This window comes from Columba livia, chromosome 2 (assembly GCF_036013475.1).
Source record: "Columba livia isolate bColLiv1 breed racing homer chromosome 2, bColLiv1.pat.W.v2, whole genome shotgun sequence".
Taxonomy (NCBI): domain Eukaryota; kingdom Metazoa; phylum Chordata; class Aves; order Columbiformes; family Columbidae; genus Columba; species Columba livia.
In genome coordinates, this window is record NC_088603.1 from 62,400,346 (window position 1) to 62,422,113 (window position 21,768).

The 21,768-nt window shown below is 27.7% G+C and overlaps 2 protein-coding genes across 2 annotated transcripts; both read left to right on the forward strand.

Annotated features, from left to right (window-relative positions):
• Window positions 1-27: 27 nt before the first annotated feature.
• LOC135578602 (trichohyalin-like) lies at window positions 28-1,842 on the forward strand (the record flags this gene model as incomplete). The annotated part of the gene is given in 6 exon segments (XM_065053397.1): window positions 28-252; window positions 350-395; window positions 490-850; window positions 885-1,047; window positions 1,107-1,673; window positions 1,675-1,842. Coding segments are annotated over 6 exon segments (1,530 nt in total), but the record flags the coding sequence as incomplete, so codon positions are not given.
• Window positions 1,843-2,231: 389 nt separating this feature from the next.
• Window positions 2,232-20,832, forward strand: LOC135578604 (trichohyalin-like; the record flags this gene model as incomplete). The annotated part of the gene is given in 6 exon segments (XM_065053398.1): window positions 2,232-2,282; window positions 2,843-3,482; window positions 3,565-3,825; window positions 3,891-4,021; window positions 4,118-4,542; window positions 20,772-20,832. Coding segments are annotated over 6 exon segments (1,569 nt in total), but the record flags the coding sequence as incomplete, so codon positions are not given.
• Window positions 20,833-21,768: the final 936 nt, after the last annotated feature.

Genomic DNA, 21,768 nt, shown 5'->3' on the forward strand with positions numbered 1-21,768 from the left:
AGAAAGAATAAAGAAAGAAGAAAGAAAACAGAAAGAAGAAAGAAAGAAGAAAGAAAAAGAAAGAAAGAAGAAAGAAGGAAGAAAGAAAGAAGAAAGAGGAAAGAAAGAAGAAAGAAAGAAGAAAGAAAGAAGAAAGAAAGAAGAAAGAAAGAAGAAAGAAAGAAGAAAGAAAGAAGTAAGAAAGAATTAAGAAAGAAAGAAGAGAGAAAGAAGAAAGAAAGAAGAAAGAAAGAAGAAAGAAGAAAGAAAGAAGTAAAAAAGATGTAAGGAAGAAGGAAGAAAGAAAGAAGAAAGAAAGAAGAAAGAAAGAATTAAGAAAGAAGGAAGAAAGAAGTAAGAAAGAAAGAAGAAAGAAAGAAGAAAGGAAGAAGAAAGGAAGAAGAAAGAAAGTAGAAGTAAAGAAGAAATAAAGAACAATGGAAGAAAAAAGGAAGAAGAAAGGAAGAAGAAAGGAAGAAGAAAGGAAGAAAAAAGAAAGAAAGAAAGAAGAAAGGAATGAAGAAAGAAGGAAAGAAGAAAGAAGAAAGAAGAAAGAAGAAAGAAGAAAGAAGAAAGAAGAAAGAAGAAAGAAGAAAGAAGAAAGAAGAAAGAAGAAAGAAAGAAGAAAGAAAGAAGAAAGAAGAAAGAAGAAAGAAGAAAGAAGAAAGAAGAAAGAAGAAAGGAAGAAAGAAAGAAGAAAGAAAGAAGAAAGAAAGAAGAAAGAAAGAAGAAAGAAAGAAGAAAGAAATAAGAAAGGAAGAAGAAAGGAAGAAGAAAGAAAGAAGACGGAAGTAAGAAAGAAAGAAGAAAGAAAGAAGAAAAAGAAAGAAAGAAGAAAGAAAGAAGAAAGAAAGAAGAGAGGAAGAAGAAAGTAAGGAGAAAGGAATAAGAAAGAAATAAGAAAGAAAAAAGAAAAAAAAAGAAAGGAAGAAGAAAGGAAGAAGAAAGGAAGAAGAAAGAAAGAAGAAAGAAAGAAGAAAGGAAGAAGAAAGAAAGAAGAAGGAAGTAAGAAAGAAAGAAGAAAGAAAGAAGAAAGAAGAAAGAAAGAAGAAAGAACGAAGAAAGAAAGTAGAGAGGAAGAAGAAAGTAAGGAGAAAGGAATAAGAAAGAAATAAGAAAGAAAGAAGAAAGAAGAAGAAAGGAAGAAATAAAGAAATAAGAAGAAAGGAAGAAGAAAGGAAGAAGAAAGGAAGAAGAAAGGAAGAAGAAAGGAAGAAAAAGAAGAAGAAGAAGAAGAAAGAATGAAGAAGAAGAAAAAGAAAGAAGAAAGAATAAAGAAGATAGAAAGAAGAAAGAAAGACGAAAGAAAGAAGAAAGAAAGAAGTAAGAAAGAAGGAACACAGAAAGAAGAGAAAAGAAGAAAGAAAGAAGAAAGAAAGAAGAAAGAAAGAAGGAAGAATGAAGAAAGAAAAAGAAAGAAAGACACAAGAAAGAAAGAAAGAAGAATAAAAAGAATAAAGAAGAGGAAAGAAAGAAGAAGAAAGAAAAGAAAGAAAGAAGAAAGAAAGAAGAAGAAAGAAGAAAGAAGAAGAAGAAGAAAGAAGAAAGAAGAAGAAAGAAAGAAGAAAGAAGAAGAAAGAACTAAGAAGAAAGAAAGAAGAAAGAAAGAAAGAAGAAAGAAAGAAGAAGAAAGAAAGAAAGAAAGAAGAAAGAAAGAAGAAGAAAGAAAGAAGAAAGAGAAAGAAAGAAGAAAGAAAAGAAGAAAGAAAGAAAGAAGAAAGAAAGAAGAAAGAAAGAAGAAGAAAGAAAGAAAGAAAGAGAAGAAAGAATAAGAAGAAAGAAGAAGAAGAAAGAAAGAAGAAAGAAAAAGAAGAAAGAAGAAAGAAAGAAAAGAAGAAAGAGAGAAAAGAAGAAAGAAGTAAGAAGAAGAAAGAAGTAAGAAAGAAGTAAGAAAGAAAGAAAGAAGAAAGAAGAAGAAAGAAGAAAGAAAGAAAGAAGAAAGAATAAGAAAGAAGAAGTAAGAAGAAGAAGGAAAGAAGTAAGAAAGAAGTAAGAAATAGTAAGAAGAAGAAGAAGAAGAAGAAAGAAGAAGAAATAAGAAGAAAGAAAGAAAGAATAAAGAAAGAAGAAAAAAGAAGAAATGAAGTAAGAAAGAAGTAAGAAGAAAGAAAGAAAAAGAAAGAAGAAAGAAAGAAGAAAGGAAGAAGAAAGAAAGAAGTAAGAAAGAAGTAATAAGAAGGAACAAAAAGAAGAAAGAAAGAAGAAAGAAGAAGAAAGAAAGAAGAAAGAAAGAAGAAAGAGAGAAGAAAGAAAGAAAGAAGAAAGAAAGAAAGAGAAAGAAAGAAGAAAGAAGAAGAAAGAAAGTAAGAAGAAAAGGAAAGAAGAAGAAAGATTAAGAAGTTTGATTGAAGAAGAAGAAGAAAGAAGAAGAAAGAAGAAAGAAGAAGAAAGAAGAAGAAAGAAGAAGAAAAAGAAAGAAGAAAGAATAAGTAAGAAGTAAGAAGAAAGAGATGAAAGTAAGAAGAAAGAATGTAGTTTTTGATTTTTGTTTTTGAAAGAAAGAAGAAAGAAGAAGAAAGAATGAAGATTGATTGAAGTTGGTTGTTGTTTGTTTTTGAAGTTTTTGAAGAAAGATTGAAAGAAGAAAGAAAGAAGTTGAGAAGAGATGAAGATTGAAGAAGAAAGAAGAAGGAAATAAGAAGAAGAAAGAAAGAAGAAAGAAGAAGAAAGAAAGAAGAAGAAAGAAAGAAGAAAGAAAGAAAGAAAGAAAGAAAGAAGAAAGAAAGAAAGAAAGAAAGAAGAAAGAAGAAAGAAAGAAGAGAAAGAGAAGAAAGAAAGAAAGAATAGAAAGAAAGAAAGAAGAAGAAGAAAGAAGAAAGAAGAATAAGAAAGAAGAAAGAAAGAAGAAAGAAAGAAGAAGAAGGAAAGAAGAAGAAGAAGAAAGAAAGAAGAAAGAAAGAAGAAGAAAGAAGAAGAAGAAGAAGAAAGAAAGAAAGAAAGAAGAAGAAGAAGAAAGAAAGAAGAAAGAAGAAAGAAAGAAGAAAGAAAGAAGAAAGAAAAGAAGAAAGAAGAAGAAAGAAAGAAGAAAGAAAGAAGAAGAAAGAAAGAAGAAAGAAGAAAGAAAGAAGAAGAAAGAAAGAAGAAGGAAAGAAATAAGAAAGAATGAAAGGAGAAAGAAGGAAGAAAGAAAGAATAAAGAAGGAAAGAAGAAAGAAGTAAGAAACAACAAGAAGAAAGAAGAAAGAAAGAAGAAAGAAAGAAAGAAAGAAAGAAAGAAAGAAAGAAAGAAAGAAAGAAAGAAAGAAAGAAAGAAAGAAGAAAGAAAGAAAGAAAGAAGAAAGAACAAGAAGAAAGAAGAAATAAAGAAAGAAGAAAGAAAGAAGAAAGAAAGAAGAAAGGAAGAAGAAAGAGAGAGGAAAGAAATAAGAAAGAAAGAAGAAAGAAAGAAGAAAGAAAGAAAGAAGAAGAAAGAAGAAAGAAGAAAGAAGAAGAAACAAGAATGAAAGAAGAAATAAAGAAGAAAGAAAGAAGAAAGAAAGAAGAAAGAAAGAAAGAAGAAAGAAGTAAGAAAGAAGTAAGAAAAAGGTAAGAAAGAAGATAGAAAGAAGTAAGAAAGAAGTAAGAAAGAAAGAAGAAATAATAAAGAAAGAAAGAAGAAAGAAAGAAGAAAGAAAGAAGAAAGAAAGAAAAAAGAAAGAAAGAAGAAAGAAAGAAAGAAGAAAGAAAGAAAGAAGAAAGAAAGAAGAAAGAAAGAAGGAACAAAGAAAGTAGAAAGAAGAAAGAAAGAAAGAAAGAAGAAAGAAAGAAAGAAGAAGAAAGAAAGAAGAAAGAAAGAAGAAAGAAGAAAGAAAGAAAGAAGGAAGAAAGAAGAAAGAAAGAAGAAAGAAAGAAGAGAGGAAGAAGAAAGTAAGGAGAAAGGAATAAGAAAGAAATAAGAAAGAAAAAAGAAAAAAAAGAAAGGAAGAAGAAAGGAAGAAGAAAGGAAGAAGAAAGAAAGAAGAAAGAAAGAAGAAAGGAAGAAGAAAGAAAGAAGAAGGAAGTAAGAAAGAAAGAAGAAAGAAAGAAGAAAGAAGAAAGAAAGAAGAAAGAACGAAGAAAGAAAGTAGAGAGGAAGAAGAAAGTAAGGAGAAAGGAATAAGAAAGAAATAAGAAAGAAAGAAGAAAGAAGAAAGAGATGAAGAAGAAAGGAAGAAGAAAGGAAGAAGAAAGGAAGAAGAAAGAAAGAAGAAAGAAAGAAGAAGTAAAGAAATAAAGAAGAAAGGAAGAAGAAAGGAAGAAGAAAGGAAGAAGAAAGGAAGAAGAAAGGAAGAAAAAAGAAAGAAAGAAGAAAGGAAGAAAGAATGAAGAAAGAAGAAAAAAGAAAGAAGAAAGAATAAAGAAGATAGAAAGAAGAAAGAAAGACGAAAGAAAGAAGAAAGAAAGAAGTAAGAAAGAAGGAACACAGAAAGAAGAGAAAAGAAGAAAGAAAGAAGAAAGAAAGAAGAAAGAAAGAAGGAAGAATGAAGAAAGAAAAAGAAAGAAAGACACAAGAAAGAAAGAAAGAAGAAATAAAGAAGAAATAAAGAAAGAGGAAAGAAAGAAAGAAGAAAGAAAAAAGAAAGAAAGAAGAAAGAAAGAAGAAAAAAAGAAGTAAGAAAGAAAGAAAGAAAGAAGAAAGAAGAAAGAAAGAAGAAAGAAAGAAGAAAGAAAGAAACTAAGAAGAAAGAAAGAAGAAATAAAGAAGAAAGAAAGAATTAAGAAAGAAGTAAGAAAGAAAGAAGAAAGAAAGAAGTAAGAAAGAAAGAAAGAAAGAAAGAAAGAAGAAGAAAGAAGAAAGAAAAAGAAAGAAAGAAGAAAGAAAGAAGTAAGAAAGAAAGAAGAAAGAGGAAAGAAAGAAGAAAGAAATAAGTAAGAAAGAAGAAAGAAAGAAGAAAGAAAGAAGAAAGAAAGAAGAAAGAAAGAAAGAAGAAAGAAAGAGGAAAGAAAGAATAAAGAAGAAAGAAGAAAGAAGAAAGAAAGAAGAAAGAAAAAGGAAGAAAGAAGAAAGAAAGAAATAAGAAAGAAAGAGAGAAAAAAGAAAGAAAGAAGTAAGAAGAAAGAAAGAAGTAAGAAAGAAGTAAGAAAGAAAGAAAGAAGAAGGAAAGAAGAAAGAAAGAAGAAAGAAAGAAAGAAGAAAGAAAGAAGAAAGAAAGAAGAAAGAAAGAAGTAAGAAAGAAGAAGGAAAGAAGTAAGAAAGAAGTAAGAAATAAGTAAGAAAGAAAGAAGAAAGAAAGAAGAAAGAAAGAAGAAATAAAGAAGAAAGAAAGAAAGAATAAAGAAAGAAGAAAAAAGAAGAAAGAATGAAGTAAGAAAGAAGTAAGAAAGAAAGAAAGAAAAAGAAAGAAGAAAGAAAGAAGAAAGGAAGAAGAAAGAAAGAAGTAAGAAAGAAGTAATAAAGAAGGAACAAAAAAAGAAGAAAGAAGAAAGAAAGAAGAAAGAAAGAAAAGAAAGAAAGAAAGAAGAAAGAGAGAAGAAATAAAGAAAGAAGAAAGAAAGAAAGAAGAAAGAAAGAAGAAAGAAAGAAGAAAGAAAGAAGTAAGAAAGAAAAAGGAAAGAAGAAAGAAAGAATAAAGAAAGAAGAAAGAAAGAAGAAAGAATGAAAGAAGAAAGAAAGAAGAAAGAAAGAAGAAAGAAAGGAGAAAGAAAGAAGAAAGAAAGAAGAAAGGAAGAAGAAATAAAAAAGAAAGAAGAAAGAATAAAGAAAGAAGAAAGTAAGAAGAAAGGAGGAAGAAATAAGAAAGAAAGAAAGAAAAAGAAAGAAAGAAGAAAGAAGGAAGAAAGGAAGAAGAAAGAAAGAAGTAAGAAAGAAGAAAGAAAGAAAGAAGAATGAAAGAATTAAGAAAGAAAGCAGAAAGAAAGAAGAAAGAAAGAAGAAAGAAAGAAGAAGGAAAGAAAGAAGAAAGAATGAAAGAAGAAAGAAAGAAGAAAGAAAGAAAGAAGGAAGAAAGAAGAAAGGATGAAGAAATAAAGAAAGAAAGAAGAAAGAAGAAGGAAATAAAGAAGAAAGAATGAAAGAAGAAAGAAAGAAGAAAGAAAAAATAAAGAAGGAAAGAAAAAGGAGTAAGAAAGAAACAAGAAAGAAAAAAGAAAGAAAGAAAGAAAGAAAGAAAGAAAGAAAGAAAGAAAGAAAGAAAGAAAGAAAGAAAGAGAGAAAGAAAGAAAGAATAGAAAGAAAGAAAGAATGAAGAAAGAAGAAAGAAAGAAAGAAGAATTAAAGAAAGAAGAAAGAAAGAAGAAAGAAAGAAGAAAGAAAGTAGAAAGGAAGAAGAAAGAAAGAAGAAAGAAAGTAGAAAGGAAGAAGAAAGAAAGAAGGAAGAAAGAAGAAAGAAAGAAGAAAGAAAGAAGAAAGAATGAAAGAAGAAAGAAGGAAGAAAGAAATAAGAAAGAAAGAAGAAAGAAAGAAGAAAGAAAGAATGAAGAAAGAAAGAAGAAAGAAAGAAGGAAGAAAGAAGAAAGAAAGAAAAAGAAATGAAGAAAGAAAGAAAGAAAAAAGAAAGAAGAAAGAAAGAAGAAAGAAAGAAAAGAAAGAATGAAAGAAGAAAGTAAGAAGAAAGAAAGAAAGAAGAAAGAAGAAAGAAAGAAGAAAGAAAGAAGAAGGAAAGAAATAAGAAAGAATGAAAGGAGAAAGATGGAAGAAAGAAAGAATAAAGAAGGAAAGAAGAAAGAAGTAAGAAACAAACAAGAAAGAAAGAAGAAAGAATGAAGAAAGAAAGAAAGAAAGAAAGAAAGAAAGAAAGAAAGAAAGAAAGAAAGAAAGAAAGAAAGAAAGAAAGAAGAAAGAACCAAGAAAGAAAGAAGAAATAAAGAAAGAAGAAAGAAAGAAGAAAGAAAGAAGAAAGGAAGAAGAAAGAGAGAGGAAAGAAATAAGAAAGAAAGAAGAAAGAAAGAAGAAAGAAAGAAAGAAGAAAGAAAGAAAGAAAGAAGAAAGAAAGAAGAAACAAGAATGAAAGAAGAAATAAAGAAGAAAGAAAGAAGAAAGAAAGAAGAAAGAAAGAAAGAAGAAAGAAGTAAGAAAGAAGTAAGAAAAAGGTAAGAAAGAAGATAGAAAGAAGTAAGAAAGAAGTAAGAAAGAAAGAAGAAATAATAAGAAAGAAAGAAGAAAGAAAGAAGAAAGAAAGAAGAAAGAAAGAAAAAAGAAAGAAAGAAGAAAGAAAGAAAGAAGAAAGAAATAAAGAAGAAAGAAAGAAGAAAGAAAGAAGGAACAAAGAAAGTAGAAAGAAGAAAGAAAGAAAGAAAGAAGAAAGAAAGAAAGAAGAAGAAAGAAAGAAGAAAGAAAGAAAGAAAGAAAGAAAGAAGGAAGAAAGAAGAAAGAAAGAAGAAAGAAGGAAGGAAAAAGAAAGAAAGAAAGAAGAAAGAAAGAAAGAAGAAAGAAAGAAGAAAGTAAGAAGAAAGGAAGAAGAAAGAAAGAAGAAAGGAAGAAGAAAGGAAGAAGTAAGAAAGAAGGAAGAAAGAAAGGAGAAAGAAAGAAGAAAGAAAGAAGAAAGAAAGAAGAAAGAAAGAACAAAGAAGGAAGAAACATAGAAGGAATAAAGAAAAAAGAAGGCAGAAAGAAAGAAGAATGAAAATAAGAAGAAAGAAACAAGAAAGAAAAAAGAAAGAAAGAAGAAAGGAAGAAGAAAGAAAGAATAAAGAAAGAAGAAAGAATGAAGAAAGAATGAAAAAAGAAAGAAAGAAGAAAGAAAGAAAGAAGAAAGAAAGAAGAAATAAGAAAGAAAGAAGAAAGAAAGAAGAAAGAAAGACGAAAGAAAGAAAGAAGAAACAAGAAGAAAGAAGTAAGAAAGAAAGAAGAAAGAAAGAAGAAAGAGAGAAGAAAGAAAGAAGAAAGAAAGAAATAAGAAGAAATAAACAAAGAAGAAAGAAGAAAGAAATAAAGAAGAATAAAATAAAAAATAAAGAAGAAAAAAGGAGGAAAGAAGAAAGAAATAAAGAAGAAAGAAAGAAAGAAAGAAAAAGGAAAGAAGAAAGAAAGATGAAAGAAAGAATAAAGAAATAAGAAATAAAGAAAAGAAAGAATGAAATAAGAAAGAAAGAAGAAAGGAAGAAGAAAGAAAGAAATGAGAAAGAAGTAAGAAAGAAGTAAGAAAAAGGTAAGAAAGAAGATAGAAAGAAGTAAGAAAGAAGTAAGAAAGAAAGAAGAAATAATAAAGAAAGAAAGAAGAAAGAAAGAAGAAAGAAAGAAGAAAGAAAGAAAAAAGAAAGAAGAAAGAAAGAAGAAAGAAAGAAAGAAGAAAGAAAGAAGAAAGAAAGAAGGAAGAAAGAAAGAAAGAAAGAAAGAAAGAAGAAAGAAAGAAAGAAGAAGAAGAAAGAAAGAAGAAAGAAAGAAAGAAAGAAAGAAGAAAGAAAGAAGAAAGAATGAAGGAATAAGAAATAAAGAAAGAAGAAAGAAAGAAAGAAGAAAGAAAGAAGAAAGTAAGAAGAAAGGAAGAAGAAAGAAAGAAGAAAGGAAGAAGAAAGGAAGAAGTAAGAAAGAAGTAAGAAAAAAGTAAGAAAGAAGTAAGAAAGAAGGAAGAAAGAAAGGAGAAAGAAAGAAGAAAGAAAGAAGAAAGAAAGAAAGAAGAAAGAAAGAACAAAGAAAGAAGAAAGAAAGAAGGAAGAAAGAAAAAAGAAGGCAGAAAGAAAGAAGAATGAAAATAAGAAGAAAGAAAGAAGAAAGAAAGAAGAAAGAAAGAAGAAAGGGAGAAGAAAGAAAGAAGAAAGAAAGAAGAAAGAATGAAGAAAGAATGAAGAAAGAAAGAAAGAAGAAAGAAAGAAAGAAGAAAGAAAGAAGAAATAAGAAAGAAAGAAGAAAGAAAGAAGAAAGAAAGAGGAAAGAAAGAAAGAAGAAAAAAGAAGAAAGAAGTAAGAAAGTGGTAAGAATGAATTATAAAGAAGTAAGAAAGAATTAAGAAAGAAAGAAGAAAGAAAGAAAGAAGAAAGAAGGAAAGAAGAAAGAAAGAATAAAGAAGGAAAGAAGAAAGAAGTAAGAAAGAAAGAAGAAAGAAAGAAGAAAGAAAGAAGAAAGAAAGAAAGAAGAAAGAAAGAGGAAAGAAGAAAGAAAGAAGTAAGAAAGAAGTAAGAAAGAAAGAAGAAAGAAAGAAGTAAGAAAGAAAGAAAGAAAGAAAGAAAGAAAGAAGAAGAAGAAAAAGAAAGAAAGAAGAAAGAAAGAAGTAAGGAAGAAAGAAGAAAGAGGAAAGAAAGAAGAAAGAAATAAGAAAGAAAGAAGAAAGAAAGAAGAAAGAAAGAAGAAAGAAAGAAGAAAGAAAGAAGAAAGAAAGAAAGAAGAAAGAAAGAGGAAAGAAAGAATAAAGAAGAAAGAAGAAAGAAGAAAGAAAGAAGAAAGAAAAAAGGAAGAAAGAAGAAAGAAAGAAATAAGAAAGAAAGAGAGAAAAAAGAAAGAAAGAAGTAAGAAGAAAGAAAGAAGTAAGAAAGAAGTAAGAAAGAAAGAAAGAAGAAGGAAAGAAGAAAGAAAGAAGAAAGAAAGAAAGAAGAAAGAAAGAAGAAAGAAAGAAGAAAGAAAGAAGTAAGAAAGAAGAAGGAAAGAAGTAAGAAAGAAGTAAGAAATAAGTAAGAAAGAAAGAAGAAAGAAAGAAGAAAGAAAGAAGAAATAAAGAAGAAAGAAAGAAAGAATAAAGAAAGAAGAAAAAAAGAAGAAAGAATGAACTAAGAAAGAAGTAAGAAAGAAAGAAAGAAAAAAGAAAGAAGAAAGAAAGAAGAAAGGAAGAAGAAAGAAAGAAGTAAGAAAGAAGTAATAAAGAAGGAACAAAAAAAGAAGAAAGAAGAAAGAAAGAAGAAAGAAAGAAAAGAAAGAAAGAAAGAAGAAAGAGAGAAGAAATAAAGAAAGAAGAAAGAAAGAAAGAAGAAAGAAAGAAGAAAGAAAGAAGAAAGAAAGAAGTAAGAAAGAAGGAAGAAGGAAGAAAGAAGAAAGAAAGAAGTAAGAAAGAAGTAAAAAAGAAGTAAGAAAGAAAGAAGAAAGAACGAAGAAAGAAAGAAGAAAGAAAGAAGTAAGAAAGAAGTAAAAAAGAAGTAAGAAAGAAAGAAGAAAGAAAGAAGAAAGAAAGAAAAAGGAAAGAAGAAAGAAAGAATAAAGAAAGAAGAAAGAAAGAAGAAAGAATGAAAGAAGAAAGAAAGAAGAAAGAAAGAATAAAGAAGAAAGATAGAAGAAAGAAAGAAGAAAGAAAGAAAGAAGAATGAAAGAAGTAAGAAAAAGAAGAAAGAAAGAAGAAAGAAAAAGAGAGAAAGAAGAAAGAAAGAAGAAGGAAAGAAAGAAGAAAGAATGAAAGAAGAAAGAAAGAAGAAAGAAAGAAGAAAGAAAGGAGAAAGAAAGAAGAAAGAAAGAAGAAAGGAAGAAGAAATAAAAAAGAAAGAAGAAAGAATAAAGAAAGAAGAAAGTAAGAAGAAAGGAGGAAGAAATAAGAAAGAAAGAAAGAAAAAGAAAGAAAGAAGAAAGAAGGAAGAAAGGAAGAAGAAAGAAAGAAGTAAGAAAGAAGAAAGAAAGAAAGAAGAATGAAAGAAGTAAGAAAGAAAGCAGAAAGAAAGAAGAAAGAAAGAAGAAAGAAAGAAGAAGGAAAGAAAGAAGAAAGAATGAAAGAAGAAAGAAAGAAGAAAGAAAAAATAAAGAAGGAAAGAAAAAGGAGTAAGAAAGAAAAAAGAAAGAAAGAAGAAAGAAAGAAGAAAGAAAGAAAGAAAGAAAGAAAGAAGAAAGAGAGAAAGAAAGAAAGAATAGAAAGAAAGAAAGAATGAAGAAAGAAGAAAGAAAGAAAGAAGAATTAAAGAAAGAAGAAAGAAAGAAGAAAGAAAGAAGAAAGAAAGTAGAAAGGAAGAAGAAAGAAAGAAGGAAGAAAGAAGAAAGAAAGAAGAAAGAAAGAAGAAAGAATGAAAGAAGAAAGAAGGAAGAAAGAAATAAGAAAGAAAGAAGAAAGAAAGAAGAAAGAAAGAATGAAGAAAGAAAGAAGAAAGAAAGAAGGAAGAAAGAAGAAAGAAAGAAAAAAGAAATGAAGAAAGAAAGAAAGAAAAAAGAAAGAAGAAAGAAAGAAGAAAGAAAGAAAGAAAGAATGAAAGAAGAAAGAAAGAAGAAAGAAAGAAAGAAGAAAGAAGAAAGAAAGAAGAAAGAAAGAAGAAGGAAAGAAATAAGAAAGAATGAAAGGAGAAAGAAGGAAGAAAGAAAGAATAAAGAAGGAAAGAAGAAAGAAGTAAGAAACAAACAAGAAAGAAACAAGAAAGAAAGAAGAAAGAAAGAAAGAAAGAAAGTAAGAAAGAAAGAAAGAAAGAAAGAAAGAAAGAAGGAAGAACCAAGAAAGAAAGAAGAAATAAAGAAAGAAGAAAGAAAGAAGAAAGAAAGAAGAAAGGAAGAAGAAAGAGAGAGGAAAGAAATAAGAAAGAAAGAAGAAAGAAAGAAGAAAGAAAGAAAGAAGAAAGAAAGAAAGAAAGAAGAAAGAAAGAAGAAACAAGAATGAAAGAAGAAATAAAGAAGAAAGAAAGAAGAAAGAAAGAAGAAAGAAAGAAAGAAGAAAGAAGTAAGAAAGAAGTAAGAAAAAGGTAAGAAAGAAGATAGAAAGAAGTAAGAAAGAAGTAAGAAAGAAAGAAGAAATAATAAAGAAAGAAAGAAGAAAGAAAGAAGAAAGAAAGAAGAAAGAAAGAAAAAAGAAAGAAAGAAGAAAGAAAGAAAGAAGAAAGAAAGAAAGAAGAAAGAAAGAAGAAAGAAAGAAGGAACAAAGAAAGTAGAAAGAAGAAAGAAAGAAAGAAGAAAGAAAGAAAGAAGAAGAAAGAAAGAAGAAAGAAAGAAAGAAAGAAAGAAAGAAAGAAAGAAAGAAAGAAGGAAGAAAGAAGAAAGAAAGAAGAAAGAAGGAAGGAATAAGAAAGAAAGATAAGAAGGAAGAAAGAAGAAAGAAGAAGAAAGAAGGAAGGAATAAGAAAGAAAGAAAGAAGAAAGAAAGAAAGAAGAAAGAAAGAAGAAAGTAAGAAGAAAGGAAGAAGAAAGAAAGAAGAAAGGAAGAAGAAAGGAAGAAGTAAGAAAGAAGGAAGAAGAAAGGAGAAAGAAGAAAGAAAGAAGAAAGAAAGAAGAAAAAAAGATAAAGAAAGAAGTAAGAAAGAGAAAGAAAGAAGTAAGAAAGAAGTAAGAAGAAAGAAAGAAAGAAGAAAGAAGAAAGAAGAAAGAAAGAAGAAAGAAAGAAGAAAGAAAGACGAAAGAAAGAAGAAAGAAAGAAAGAAAGAAGAAAGAAAGAAAGAAGAAAGAAAGAAGAAAAAGAAAGAAGAAAGAATGAGAAGAAAGAAGAAAGAAAGAAGGAAGAAAGAAGAAAGAGAAAAAAAGAAACAAAGAAAAAGAAAAGAAGTAAGAAAGAAGAAAGAAAGAATTAGAAAGAAGTAAGAAAGAAGTAAGAAATAAGTAAGAAAGAAAGAAGAAAGAAAGAAGAAAGAAAGAAGAAAGGAAGAAGAAAGAAAGAAGAAAGAAATAAGTAAGAAAGAAGTAAGAAAGGAAGAAAGAAAAAAGAAAGAAAGAAGAAAGAAAGAAGAAAGAAAGAAGAAAGAAGAAAGAAGAAAGAAAGAATAAAGAAAGAAAGAAGAAAGAAAGAAGAAAGAAAGAAGAAAGAAAGAAAGAAGAAAGAAAGAAGAAAGAAAAAAGAAAGAAAGAAGAAAGAAGAAAGAAAGAAGAAAGAAAGAAGAAAGAAAGAAATAAAGAAGAAAGAAAGAAGAAAGAAAGAAAAAAGAAAGAAGAAAGAAAGAAGTAACAAAGAAGTAAGAAAGAAAGAAAAAAAGAAAGAAAGAAGAAAGAAAGAAGAAAGAAAGAAGAAAGAAAGAAAGAAAGAAGAAAGAAAGAAGTAAGAAAGAAGAAAGGAAGAAGTATAAAGAAGTAAGAAAGAATGAAGGAAGAAAGAAAGAGGAAAGAAAAAAGAAAGAAAGAATAAAGAAAAAGAAAGAAGAAAAAGAAGAAAGAAAGAAAGAAAGAAGTAAGAAAGAAGAAAGAAAGAAGTAAGAAAGAAGTAAGAAAGAAGAAAGAAGAAGAAAGAAGAAAGAAAGAAGAAAGGAAGAAGAAAGACATAAGAAAGAAAGAAGAAAGAAAGAAGAAAGAAAGAAGAAAGGAAGAAGAAAGGAAGAAGAAAGAAGAAGAAAGAAGAAAGAAAGAAAGAAGAAAGAAAGAAGTAAGAGAGAAGGAACAAAGGAAGAAGAAAGAAAGAAGGAAAGAAGAAAGAAAGAAGAAAGAAAGAAGAAGAAAGAAGAAAGGAAGAAGAAGGAAGAAGAAAGAAGGAAGAAAGGAAGAAAAGAAAGAAAGAAGATGAAAGAAGAAGAAAGAAAGAAAGAAGAAAGTAAGAAAAGAAAGGAGAAGAAGAAAGAAAGAAGAAAGAAGAAGAAGAAAAGAAGGAGAAGTAAGATGTAAGAAAGAAGTAAGAAGAACTAAGAAAGAAAGAAGAAAGAAAGAAGAAGAAAGAATGAATGAAGTAACAAAGAAGTAAGAAAGAAAGAAAAAAGAAAGAAAGAAGAAAGAAAGAAGAAAGAAGAAGAAAGAAAGAAAGAAAGAAGAAAGAAAGAAGTAAGAAGAGAAAGGAAGAAGTATAAAGAAGTAAGAAAGAATGAAGGAAGAAAGAAAGAGGAAAGAAAAAAGAAAGAAAGAATAAGAAAAAAGAATGAAGAAAAAGAAGAAAGAAAGAAAGAAGAAGTAGAAAGAGAAAGAAAGAAGTAAGAAAGAAGTAAGAAGAAAGAAAGAAGAAAGAAAGAAAAAGGAAGAAGAAAGACATAAGAAAGAAAGAAGAAAGAAAGAAGAAAGAAAGAAGAAAGGAAGAAGAAAGGAAGAAGAAAGAAAGAAGAAAGAAAGAAAGAAAGAAAGAAGAAAGAAGAAGTAAGAGAGAAGGAACAAAGGAAGAAGAAAGAAAGAAGAAGGAAAGAAGAAAGAAAGAAGAAAGAAAGAAGAAAGAAAGAAGAAAGGAAGAAGAAAGGAAGAGAAGAAGGAAGAAGGAAAGGAAAAAAGAAAGAAAGAAAGAAGAAAGAAGAAGAAAGAAAGAAAAAAGAAGGAGAAAGTAAGATGTAAGAAAGAAGTAAGAAAGAACTAAGAAAGAAAGAAGAAAGAAGAAGAAAGAAAGAAGAAAGAATGAAGAAAGAAAGATATAAGAAAGAAAGAATAAAGGAAGAAGAATTAAAGAAAGAAGAAAGAAAGAAAGAAGAAAGAAGAAAGAAGAAAGAAGAATAAGAAAGAAAGAAGAAAGAAAGAATAAAGAAAGAAAGAAAGAAGAAACAAGGAAGGAAGAAAGAAGGAAGAAAGAAAGAACTAAGAAAGAAGTAAGAAAGAAGTAGCAAGAAGAAAGAAAGAAAGGAGAAAGAGAGAAGAAAGAAAGAAGAAAGAAAGAAGAAAGAAAGATGAAAGAAAGAAGTAAGAAATAAAGAAGAAGAAAGAAGTAAGAAGTAAAGAAGAAAGAAAGAAGAAGAAAGAAGAATGAAAGAAGAAAGAAAGAAGAAATTAAGAAGAAAGGAAGAAGAAAGACATAAGAAAGAAGAAGAAAGAAAGAAGAAAGGAAGAAGAAAGGAAGAAGAAAGGAAGAAGAAAGGAGAAGAAAGAAAGAAGAAAGAAGAAAGAAAGAAAGAAGAAAGAAGTAAGAGAGAAGGAACAAAGGAAGAAGAAAGAAAGAAGAAAGAAAGAAGAAGAAAGAAGAAAGAAGAGAAAGAAAGAAGAAAGAAAGAAGTTAGAAAGAAGTAAGGAAGAAAGAAAGAAAGAAAGAAGAAAAAGAAGAAAGAAAGAAGAAAGACGAAAGAAAGAAGGAAGAATGAAGAAAGAAAGAGAAATAAAGAAAGAATTAAGAAAGAAGGAAACAAAAAAGAAGAAAGAAAGAAGAAAGAAGTAAGAAATAAAGAGAAAGAAAGAAGAAAGAAAGAATAAAGAAAGAAGAAGAAAGAAGGAAGAAAAATGGAAGAAATCAAGAAGAAAGAAGAAAGAAGAAAGAAAGAAGAAAGAAAGAAGAAAGAAGGAAGAAAAAAGAAGAAATAAAGAAATAAAGAGGAAAGAAAGAAGAAAGAAAGAGAAAGAAGAAAGAAAGTAGAAAGAAAGAAGAAAGAAAGAAGTAAGAAAGAAGTAAGAAAGAAAGAGAGAAAGAAGAAAGAAAGAAGAAAGAAAGAAGAAGAAAGAAGAAAGAAAGAAGTAAGAAGAAGTATGAAAGAAGGAAGAAAGAAAGAAGAAGAAAGAAGAAAGAAAGAAGAAGAAAGAAAGAGGAAAGAATGATAGAACGAAGAAAGAAGAAGAAAGAAAGAAGAACGAAAGAAGAAAGAAAGAAATAAGAAAGAAAGAAGAAAGAAAGAAGAAGGTAGTAAGAAAGAAAGAAGAAAGAAAAAAGAAAGAAAGAAGAAAGAACAATGAAAGAAGAAAGAAGATAGAAAGAAGAAAGAAAGAAGTAAGAAAGAAGTATGAAAGAAGGAAGAAAGAAAGAGAAAGAAAGAAAGAAGAAAGAAAGAAGAAGAAAGAAAGAAGTAAGAGAGAAGGAACAAAGGAAGAAGAAAGAAGGAAGAAAGGAAGAAAAAGAAAGAAAGAAAGAAGAAGAAGAAGAAGAAGAAGTAAGAAGAAAGTAGAAAGAAGAGAAAGAAGAAAGAAAGAAGAAGAAGAAAGAAGAAAAAAGAAGGAGAAATTAAGATGTAAGAAAGAAGTAATAAAGAAGTAAGAAAGAACTAAGAAAGAAGAAGAAAGAAAGAAGAAAGAAAGAAGAAAGAAAGAAGTAAGAAAGAAGTATGAAAGACGGAAGAAAGAAAGAAGAAAGAAAGAAGAAAGAAAGAAGAAAGAAAGAAGAAGAAAGAAGTAATAAAGAAGTATGAAAGAAGGAAGAAAGAAAGAAGAAAGAAAGAAGAAAGAAGAAAGAAAGAAAGAGGAAAGAATGATAGAACGAAGAAAGAAAGAAGAAAGAAAGAAGAACGAAAGAAGAAAGAAAGAAATAAGAAAGAAGAAGAAGAAGAAGAAGGGTAGTAAGAAAGAAAGAAGAAAGAAAGAAGTAAGAAAGAAGTATGAAAGAGGAAGAAAGAAAGAAGAAAGAAAGAAAGAATTAAGAAGAAAGTAAGAAGAAAGAAAGAAGAAAGAAATAAAGAAGAAAGTAACATGGAAAGAGGAAAGAAAGAAAAAAGAAAGAAGAAAGAAAGAAGAAAGAAAGAAATAAGAAAGAAAGAAGAAGGAAGTAAGAAATAAAGAAGAAAGAAGAAAGAAGAAGAAAGAAGAAAGAAGAAGAAGAAAGAAGGAAGAAGAGAGAAAGAAAGAAGAAAGAAAGAAGAAAAAAAGAAGTAAGAAAGAAAGAAGGAAGAAAGAAAGAAGAAAGAAAGAAGAAAGAAAAAGAAAAAAGAAAGAAGAAAGAAAGAGAGAGAAAGAATCAGGAAAGAAGAAGATAGAAAGAAGAAAGAAAGAAGAAAGAAGAAAGAAGAAAGAAGAAGGAAAGAATAAAGAAAGAAGAAAGAAAGAAGAAGGAAGAAAGAAGAAAGAAAGAAGAAAGAAAGAAGAAAGAAAGAAACAAGAAAGAAAGAAAGAAGAAAGAAAGAAAGAAGAGAGAAAGAAAGAAGAAAGAAAGAAAGAAGAAAGAAAGAAGAAAGAAGAAAGAAAGAAGAAAGAAAGAAAAAAGAAAGAAGAAGAAGAAAGAAAGAAGAAAGAAAGAAGAAAGAAAGAAGAAACAAAGAAGAAATAAAGAAGTAAGAAAGAAAAAGAAAGAAAGAAAGAAGAAAGAAGAAAGAAAAAGGAAAGAAGAAAGAAAGAAGAAAGAAAGAAGAAGAAAGAATAAAGAAATAAGAAATAAGAAAAGAAAGAATGAAAGAAGAAAGAAAGAAGAAAGGAAGAAGAAAGAAGAAGAAGAAAGAAGAAAGAAGGAAGAAATAAGAAAGAAAGAAAGAAGAAAGAAAGAAGGAAAGAAGAAAGAAAGAAGAAAGTAAGAAGAAAGGAAGCAGAAAGAAAGAAGAAAGGAAGAAGAAAGGATGAAGAAAGAAAGAAGTAAGAAGGAAGTAAGAAAGAAGTAAGAAACAAGAAATAAGGAAGAAGGAGAAAGAAAGAAGAAAGAAAGAAGAAAGAAAGAAAGATGAAAGAAAGTACAAAGGAAGAAGAAAGAAAGAAGGAAGAAAGAAGAAAGAAGGCAGAAAGAAAGAATAATGAAAATAAGAAGAAAGAAAGAAGAAAGAAAGAAGAAAGGAAGGAGAAAGGAAGAAGAAAGAAAGAAGAAGTAAAGAAGAAATAAAGAGGAAAGGAAGAAGAAAGGAAGAAGAAAGGAAGAAAAAAGAAAGAAAGAAAGAAGATAGGAAGAAAGAATGAAGAAAGAAGAAAGAAAGAAGAAAGAAGAAAGAAAAAAGAAAGAAGAAAGAAAGAAGAAAGAAAGAAAGAAGAAAGAACAAGGAAAGAAGAAAGAAAGAAGTAGGAAAGAAAGAATAAAAAAGAAGAAAGAAAGACGAAAGAAAGAAGAAATAAAGAAAGAAGAGAGAAAGAAAGAAGAAAGAAAGAAGTAAGAAAGAAGTAAGAAAGAATGAAGGAAGAAAGAAAGAGGAAAGAAAAAAGAAAGAAAGAATGAAGAAAAAAGAAAGAAGAAAAAAATAAGAAAGAAAGAAGAAAGAAAGAAGAAAGAAAGAAGAAATAAAGAAAGAAGAAAGAATGAAGAAAGAAAGAAGAAAGAAAGAAGAAAGAAAGAAGGAAGAAAGAAGAAAGAAAGAAGTAAGAAAGAAGAAAGAAAGAATTAAGAAAGAAGTAAGAAAGAAGTAAGAAATAAGTAAGAAAGAAAGAAGAAAGAAAGAAGAAAGAAAGAAGAAAGGAAGAAGAAAGAAAGAAGAAAGAAATAAGTAAGAAAGAAGTAAGAAAGGAAGAAAGAAAAAAGAAAGAAAGAAGAAAGAAAGAAGAAAGAAAGAAGAAAGAAGAAAGAAAGAAAGAAAGAATAAAGAAAGAAAGAAGAAAGAAAGAAGAAAGAAAGAAGAAAGAAAGAAAGAAGAAAGAAAGAAGAAAGAAAAAAGAAAGAAAGAAGAAAGAAGAAAGAAAGAAGAAAGAAAGAAGAAAGAAAGAAATAAATAAGAAAGAAAGAAGAAAGAAAGAAAAAAGAAAGAAGAAAGAAAGAAGTAACAAAGAAGTAAGAAAGAAAGAAAAAAAGAAAGAAAGAAGAAAGAAAGAAGAAAGAAAGAAGAAAGAAAGATGAAAGAAAGAAGAAAGAAAGAAGAAAGAAAGAAAGAAAGAAGAAAGAAAGAAGTAAGAAAGAAGAAAGGAAGAAGTATAAAGAAGTAAGAAAGAATGAAGGAAGAAAGAAAGAGGAAAGAAAAAAGAAAGAAAGAATAAAGAAAAAAGAAAGAAGAAAAAAGAAGAAAGAAAAGAAAGAAAGAAGTAAGAAAGAAGAAAGAAAGAAGTAAGAAAGAAGTAAGAAAGAAAGAAAGAAGAAAGAAAGAAGAAAGGAAGAAGAAAGACATAAGAAAGAAAGAAGAAAGAAAGAAGAAAGAAAGAAGAAAGGAAGAAGAAAGGAAGAAGAAAGAAAGAAGAAAGAAGAAAGAAAGAAAGAAGAAAGAAAGAAGTAAGAGAGAAGGAACAAAGGAAGAAGAAAGAAAGAAGAAGGAAAGAAGAAAGAAAGAAGAAAGAAAGAAGAAAGAAAGAAGAAAGGAAGAAGAAAGGAAGAAGAAAGAAGGAAGAAAGGAAGAAAAAGAAAGAAAGAAAGAAAGAAGAAAGAAAGAAGAAAGAAAGAAAGAAGAAAGTAAGAAAGAAAGGAGAAAGAAGAAAGAAAGAAGAAAGAAGAAAGAAAGAAAAAAGAAGGAGAAAGTAAGATGTAAGAAAGAAGTAAGAAAGAACTAAGAAAGAAAGAAGAAAGAAAGAAGAAAGAATGAAGAAAGAAAGATATAAGAAAGAAAGAATAAAGAAAGAAGAATTAAAGAAAGAAGAAAGAAAGAAAGAAGAAAGAAGAAAGAAAGAATAAAGAAAGAAAGAAGAAAGAAAGAATAAAGAAAGAAAGAAAGAAGAAACAAGGAAGGAAGAAAGAAGGAAGAAAGAAAGAACTAAGAAAGAAGTAAGAAAGAAGTAGCAAAGAAGAAAGAAAGAAAGGAGAAAGAGAGAAGAAAGAAAGAAGAAAGAAAGAAGAAAGAAAGATGAAAGAAAGAAGTAAGAAATAAAGAAGAAAGAAAGAAGTAAGAAGTAAAGAAGAAAGAAAGAAGAAAGAAAGAAGAATGAAAGAAGAAAGAAAGAAGAAAGAAAGAAGAAAGAAAGAAGAAAGAAAGAAAGAAGAAAGGAAGCAGAAAGAAAGAAGAAAGAAGAAAGAAAGAAAGAAAGAAGAAAGAAAGAAGTAAGAAAGAAGTAAGAAAGAAGAAAGAAGAAAGAACGAAAGAAAGAAAGAATAAAGAAAGAAGTAAGAAAGAACTAAGAAATAAAGAAGAAAGAAAGAAGAAAGAAAGAAGAAAGAAAGAAAGAAGAAAGAAAGAAGAAAGAAGAATGAAGAAAGAAAGAAGAAAGACGAAAGAAAGAAGGAAGAATGAAGAAAGAAAGAAGAAATAAAGAAAGAATTAAGAAAGAAGGAACAAAAAAGAAGAAAGAAAGAAGAAAGAAGTAAGAAATAAAGAAGAAAGAAAGAAGAAAGAAAGAATAAAGAAAGAAGAAGAAAGAAGAAAGAAAAAATAGAAGAAATCAAGAAGAAAGAAGAAAGAAGAAAGAAAGAAGAAAGAAAGAAGAAAGAAGGAAGAAAAAAGAAGAAATAAAGAAATAAAGAGGAAAGAAAGAAGAAAGAAAGAAGAAAGAAGAAAGAAAGTAGAAAGAAAGAAGAAAGAAAGAAGTAAGAAAGAAGTAAGAAAGAAAGAGAGAAAGAAGAAAGAAAGAAGAAAGAAAGAAGAAAGAAAGAAGTAAGAAAGAAGTATGAAAGAAGGAAGAAAGAAAGAAGAAAGAAAGAAGAAAGAAAGAAGAAAGAAAGAAAGAGGAAAGAATGATAGAACGAAGAAAGAAAGAAGAAAGAAAGAAGAACGAAAGAAGAAAGAAAGAAATAAGAAAGAAAGAAGAAAGAAAGAAGAAGGTAGTAAGAAAGAAAGAAGAAAGAAAAAAGAAAGAAAGAAGAAAGAACAATGAAAGAAGAAAGAAGATAGAAAGAAGAAAGAAAGAAGTAAGAAAGAAGTATGAAAGAAGGAAGAAAGAAAGAAGAAAGAAAGAAAGAAAGAAAGAAGAAAGAAAGAAAGAAGAAAGAAAGAAGTAAGAGAGAAGGAACAAAGGAAGAAGAAAGAAGGAAGAAAGGAAGAAAAAGAAAGAAAGAAAGAAGAAAGAAAGAAGAAAGAAAGAAAGAAGAAAGTAAGAAAGAAAGGAGAAAGAAGAAAGAAAGAAGAAAGAAGAAAGAAAGAAAAAAGAAGGAGAAATTAAGATGTAAGAAAGAAGTAATAAAGAAGTAAGTAAGAACTAAGAAAGAAAGAAGAAAGAAAGAAGAAAGAAAGAAGAAAGAAAGAAGTAAGAAAGAAGTATGAAAGAAGTAAGTAAGAACTAAGAAAGAAAGAAGAAAGAAAGAAGAAAGAAAGAAGAAAGAAAGCAGTAAGAAAGAAGTATGAAAGAAGGAAGAAAGAAAGAAGAAAGAAAGAAGAAAGAAAGAAAGAAGAAAGAAAGAAAGAGGAAAGAATGATAGAACGAAGAAAGAAAGAAGAAAGAAAGAAGAACGAAAGAAGAAAGAAAGAAATAAGAAAGAAAGAAGAAAGAAGAAGGTAGTAAGAAAGAAAGAAGAAAGAAAAAAGAAAGAAAGAAGAAAGAACAATGAAAGAAGAAAGAAGATAGAAAGAAGAAAGAAAGAAGTAAGAAAGAAGTATGAAAGAAGGAAGAAAGAAAGAAGAAAGAAAGAAAGAAGAAAGAAAGAAAGAATTAAGAAAGAAAGTAAGAAGAAAGAAAGAAGAAAGAAATAAAGAAGAAAGTAACATGGAAAGAGGAAAGAAAGAAAAAAGAAAGAAGAAAGAAAGAAGAAAGAAAGAAATAAGAAAGAAAGAAGAAGGAAGTAAGAAATAAAGAAGAAAGAAGAAAGAAAGAAGAAAGAAGAAAGAAGAAAGAAGAAAGAAAGGAAGAAGAGAGAAAGAAAGAAGAAAGAAAGAAGAAAAAAGAAGTAAGAAAGAAAGAAGGAAGAAAGAAAGAAGAAAGAAAGAAGAAAGAAAAAAGAAAAAAAGAAAGAAGAAAGAAAGAGAGAAGAAAGAATCAGGAAAGAAAGAAGATAGAAAGAAGAAAGAAAGAAGAAAGAAAGAAAGAAGAAAGAAGAAGGAAAGAATAAAGAAAGAAGAAAGAAAGAAGAAAGAAGGAAAGAAGAAAGAAAGAAGAAAGAAAGAAGAAAGAAAGAAACAAGAAAGAAAGAAAGAAGAAAGAAAGAAAGAAGAGAGAAAGAAAGAAGAAAGGAAGAAAGAAGAAAGAAAGAAGAAAGAAGAAAGAAAGAAGAAAGAAAGAAAAAAGAAAGAAGAAAGAAGAAAGAAAGAAGAAAGAAAGAAGAAAGAAAGAAGAAACAAAGAAGAAATAAAGAAGTAAGAAAAAAAAAAGAAAGAAAGAAAGAATAAAGAAAGAAAGAAGGAAGAAAGAAGAAATAAAGAAGGAAGAAAGAAGAAAGAAAGAAGAAAGAAAGAAGGAAGAAAGAAGAAAGAAGAAAGAAAGAACAAAGAAAGAAGAGAGAAAGAAGAAAGAAAGAAAAAAGAAAGAAGAAAGAAAGAAGAAAGAAAGATAAAGAAGAAAGAAAGAAGAAAGAAAGAAGAAAGAAAGAAGAAAGAAAGAAGAAAGAAAGAAGAAAGAAAGAAGAAAGAAAGAAAGAAAGAAAGAAGAAAGAAGAAAGAAGAAAGAAGAAAGAAAGAGGAATAAAAGAAGAACGAAAGGAGAAAGAAAGAAGAAAGAAAGAAGTAGGAAATAAAGAAGAAAGAAAGAAGAAATAAATAAGAAAGAAAGAAGTAAGAGAGAAAGAA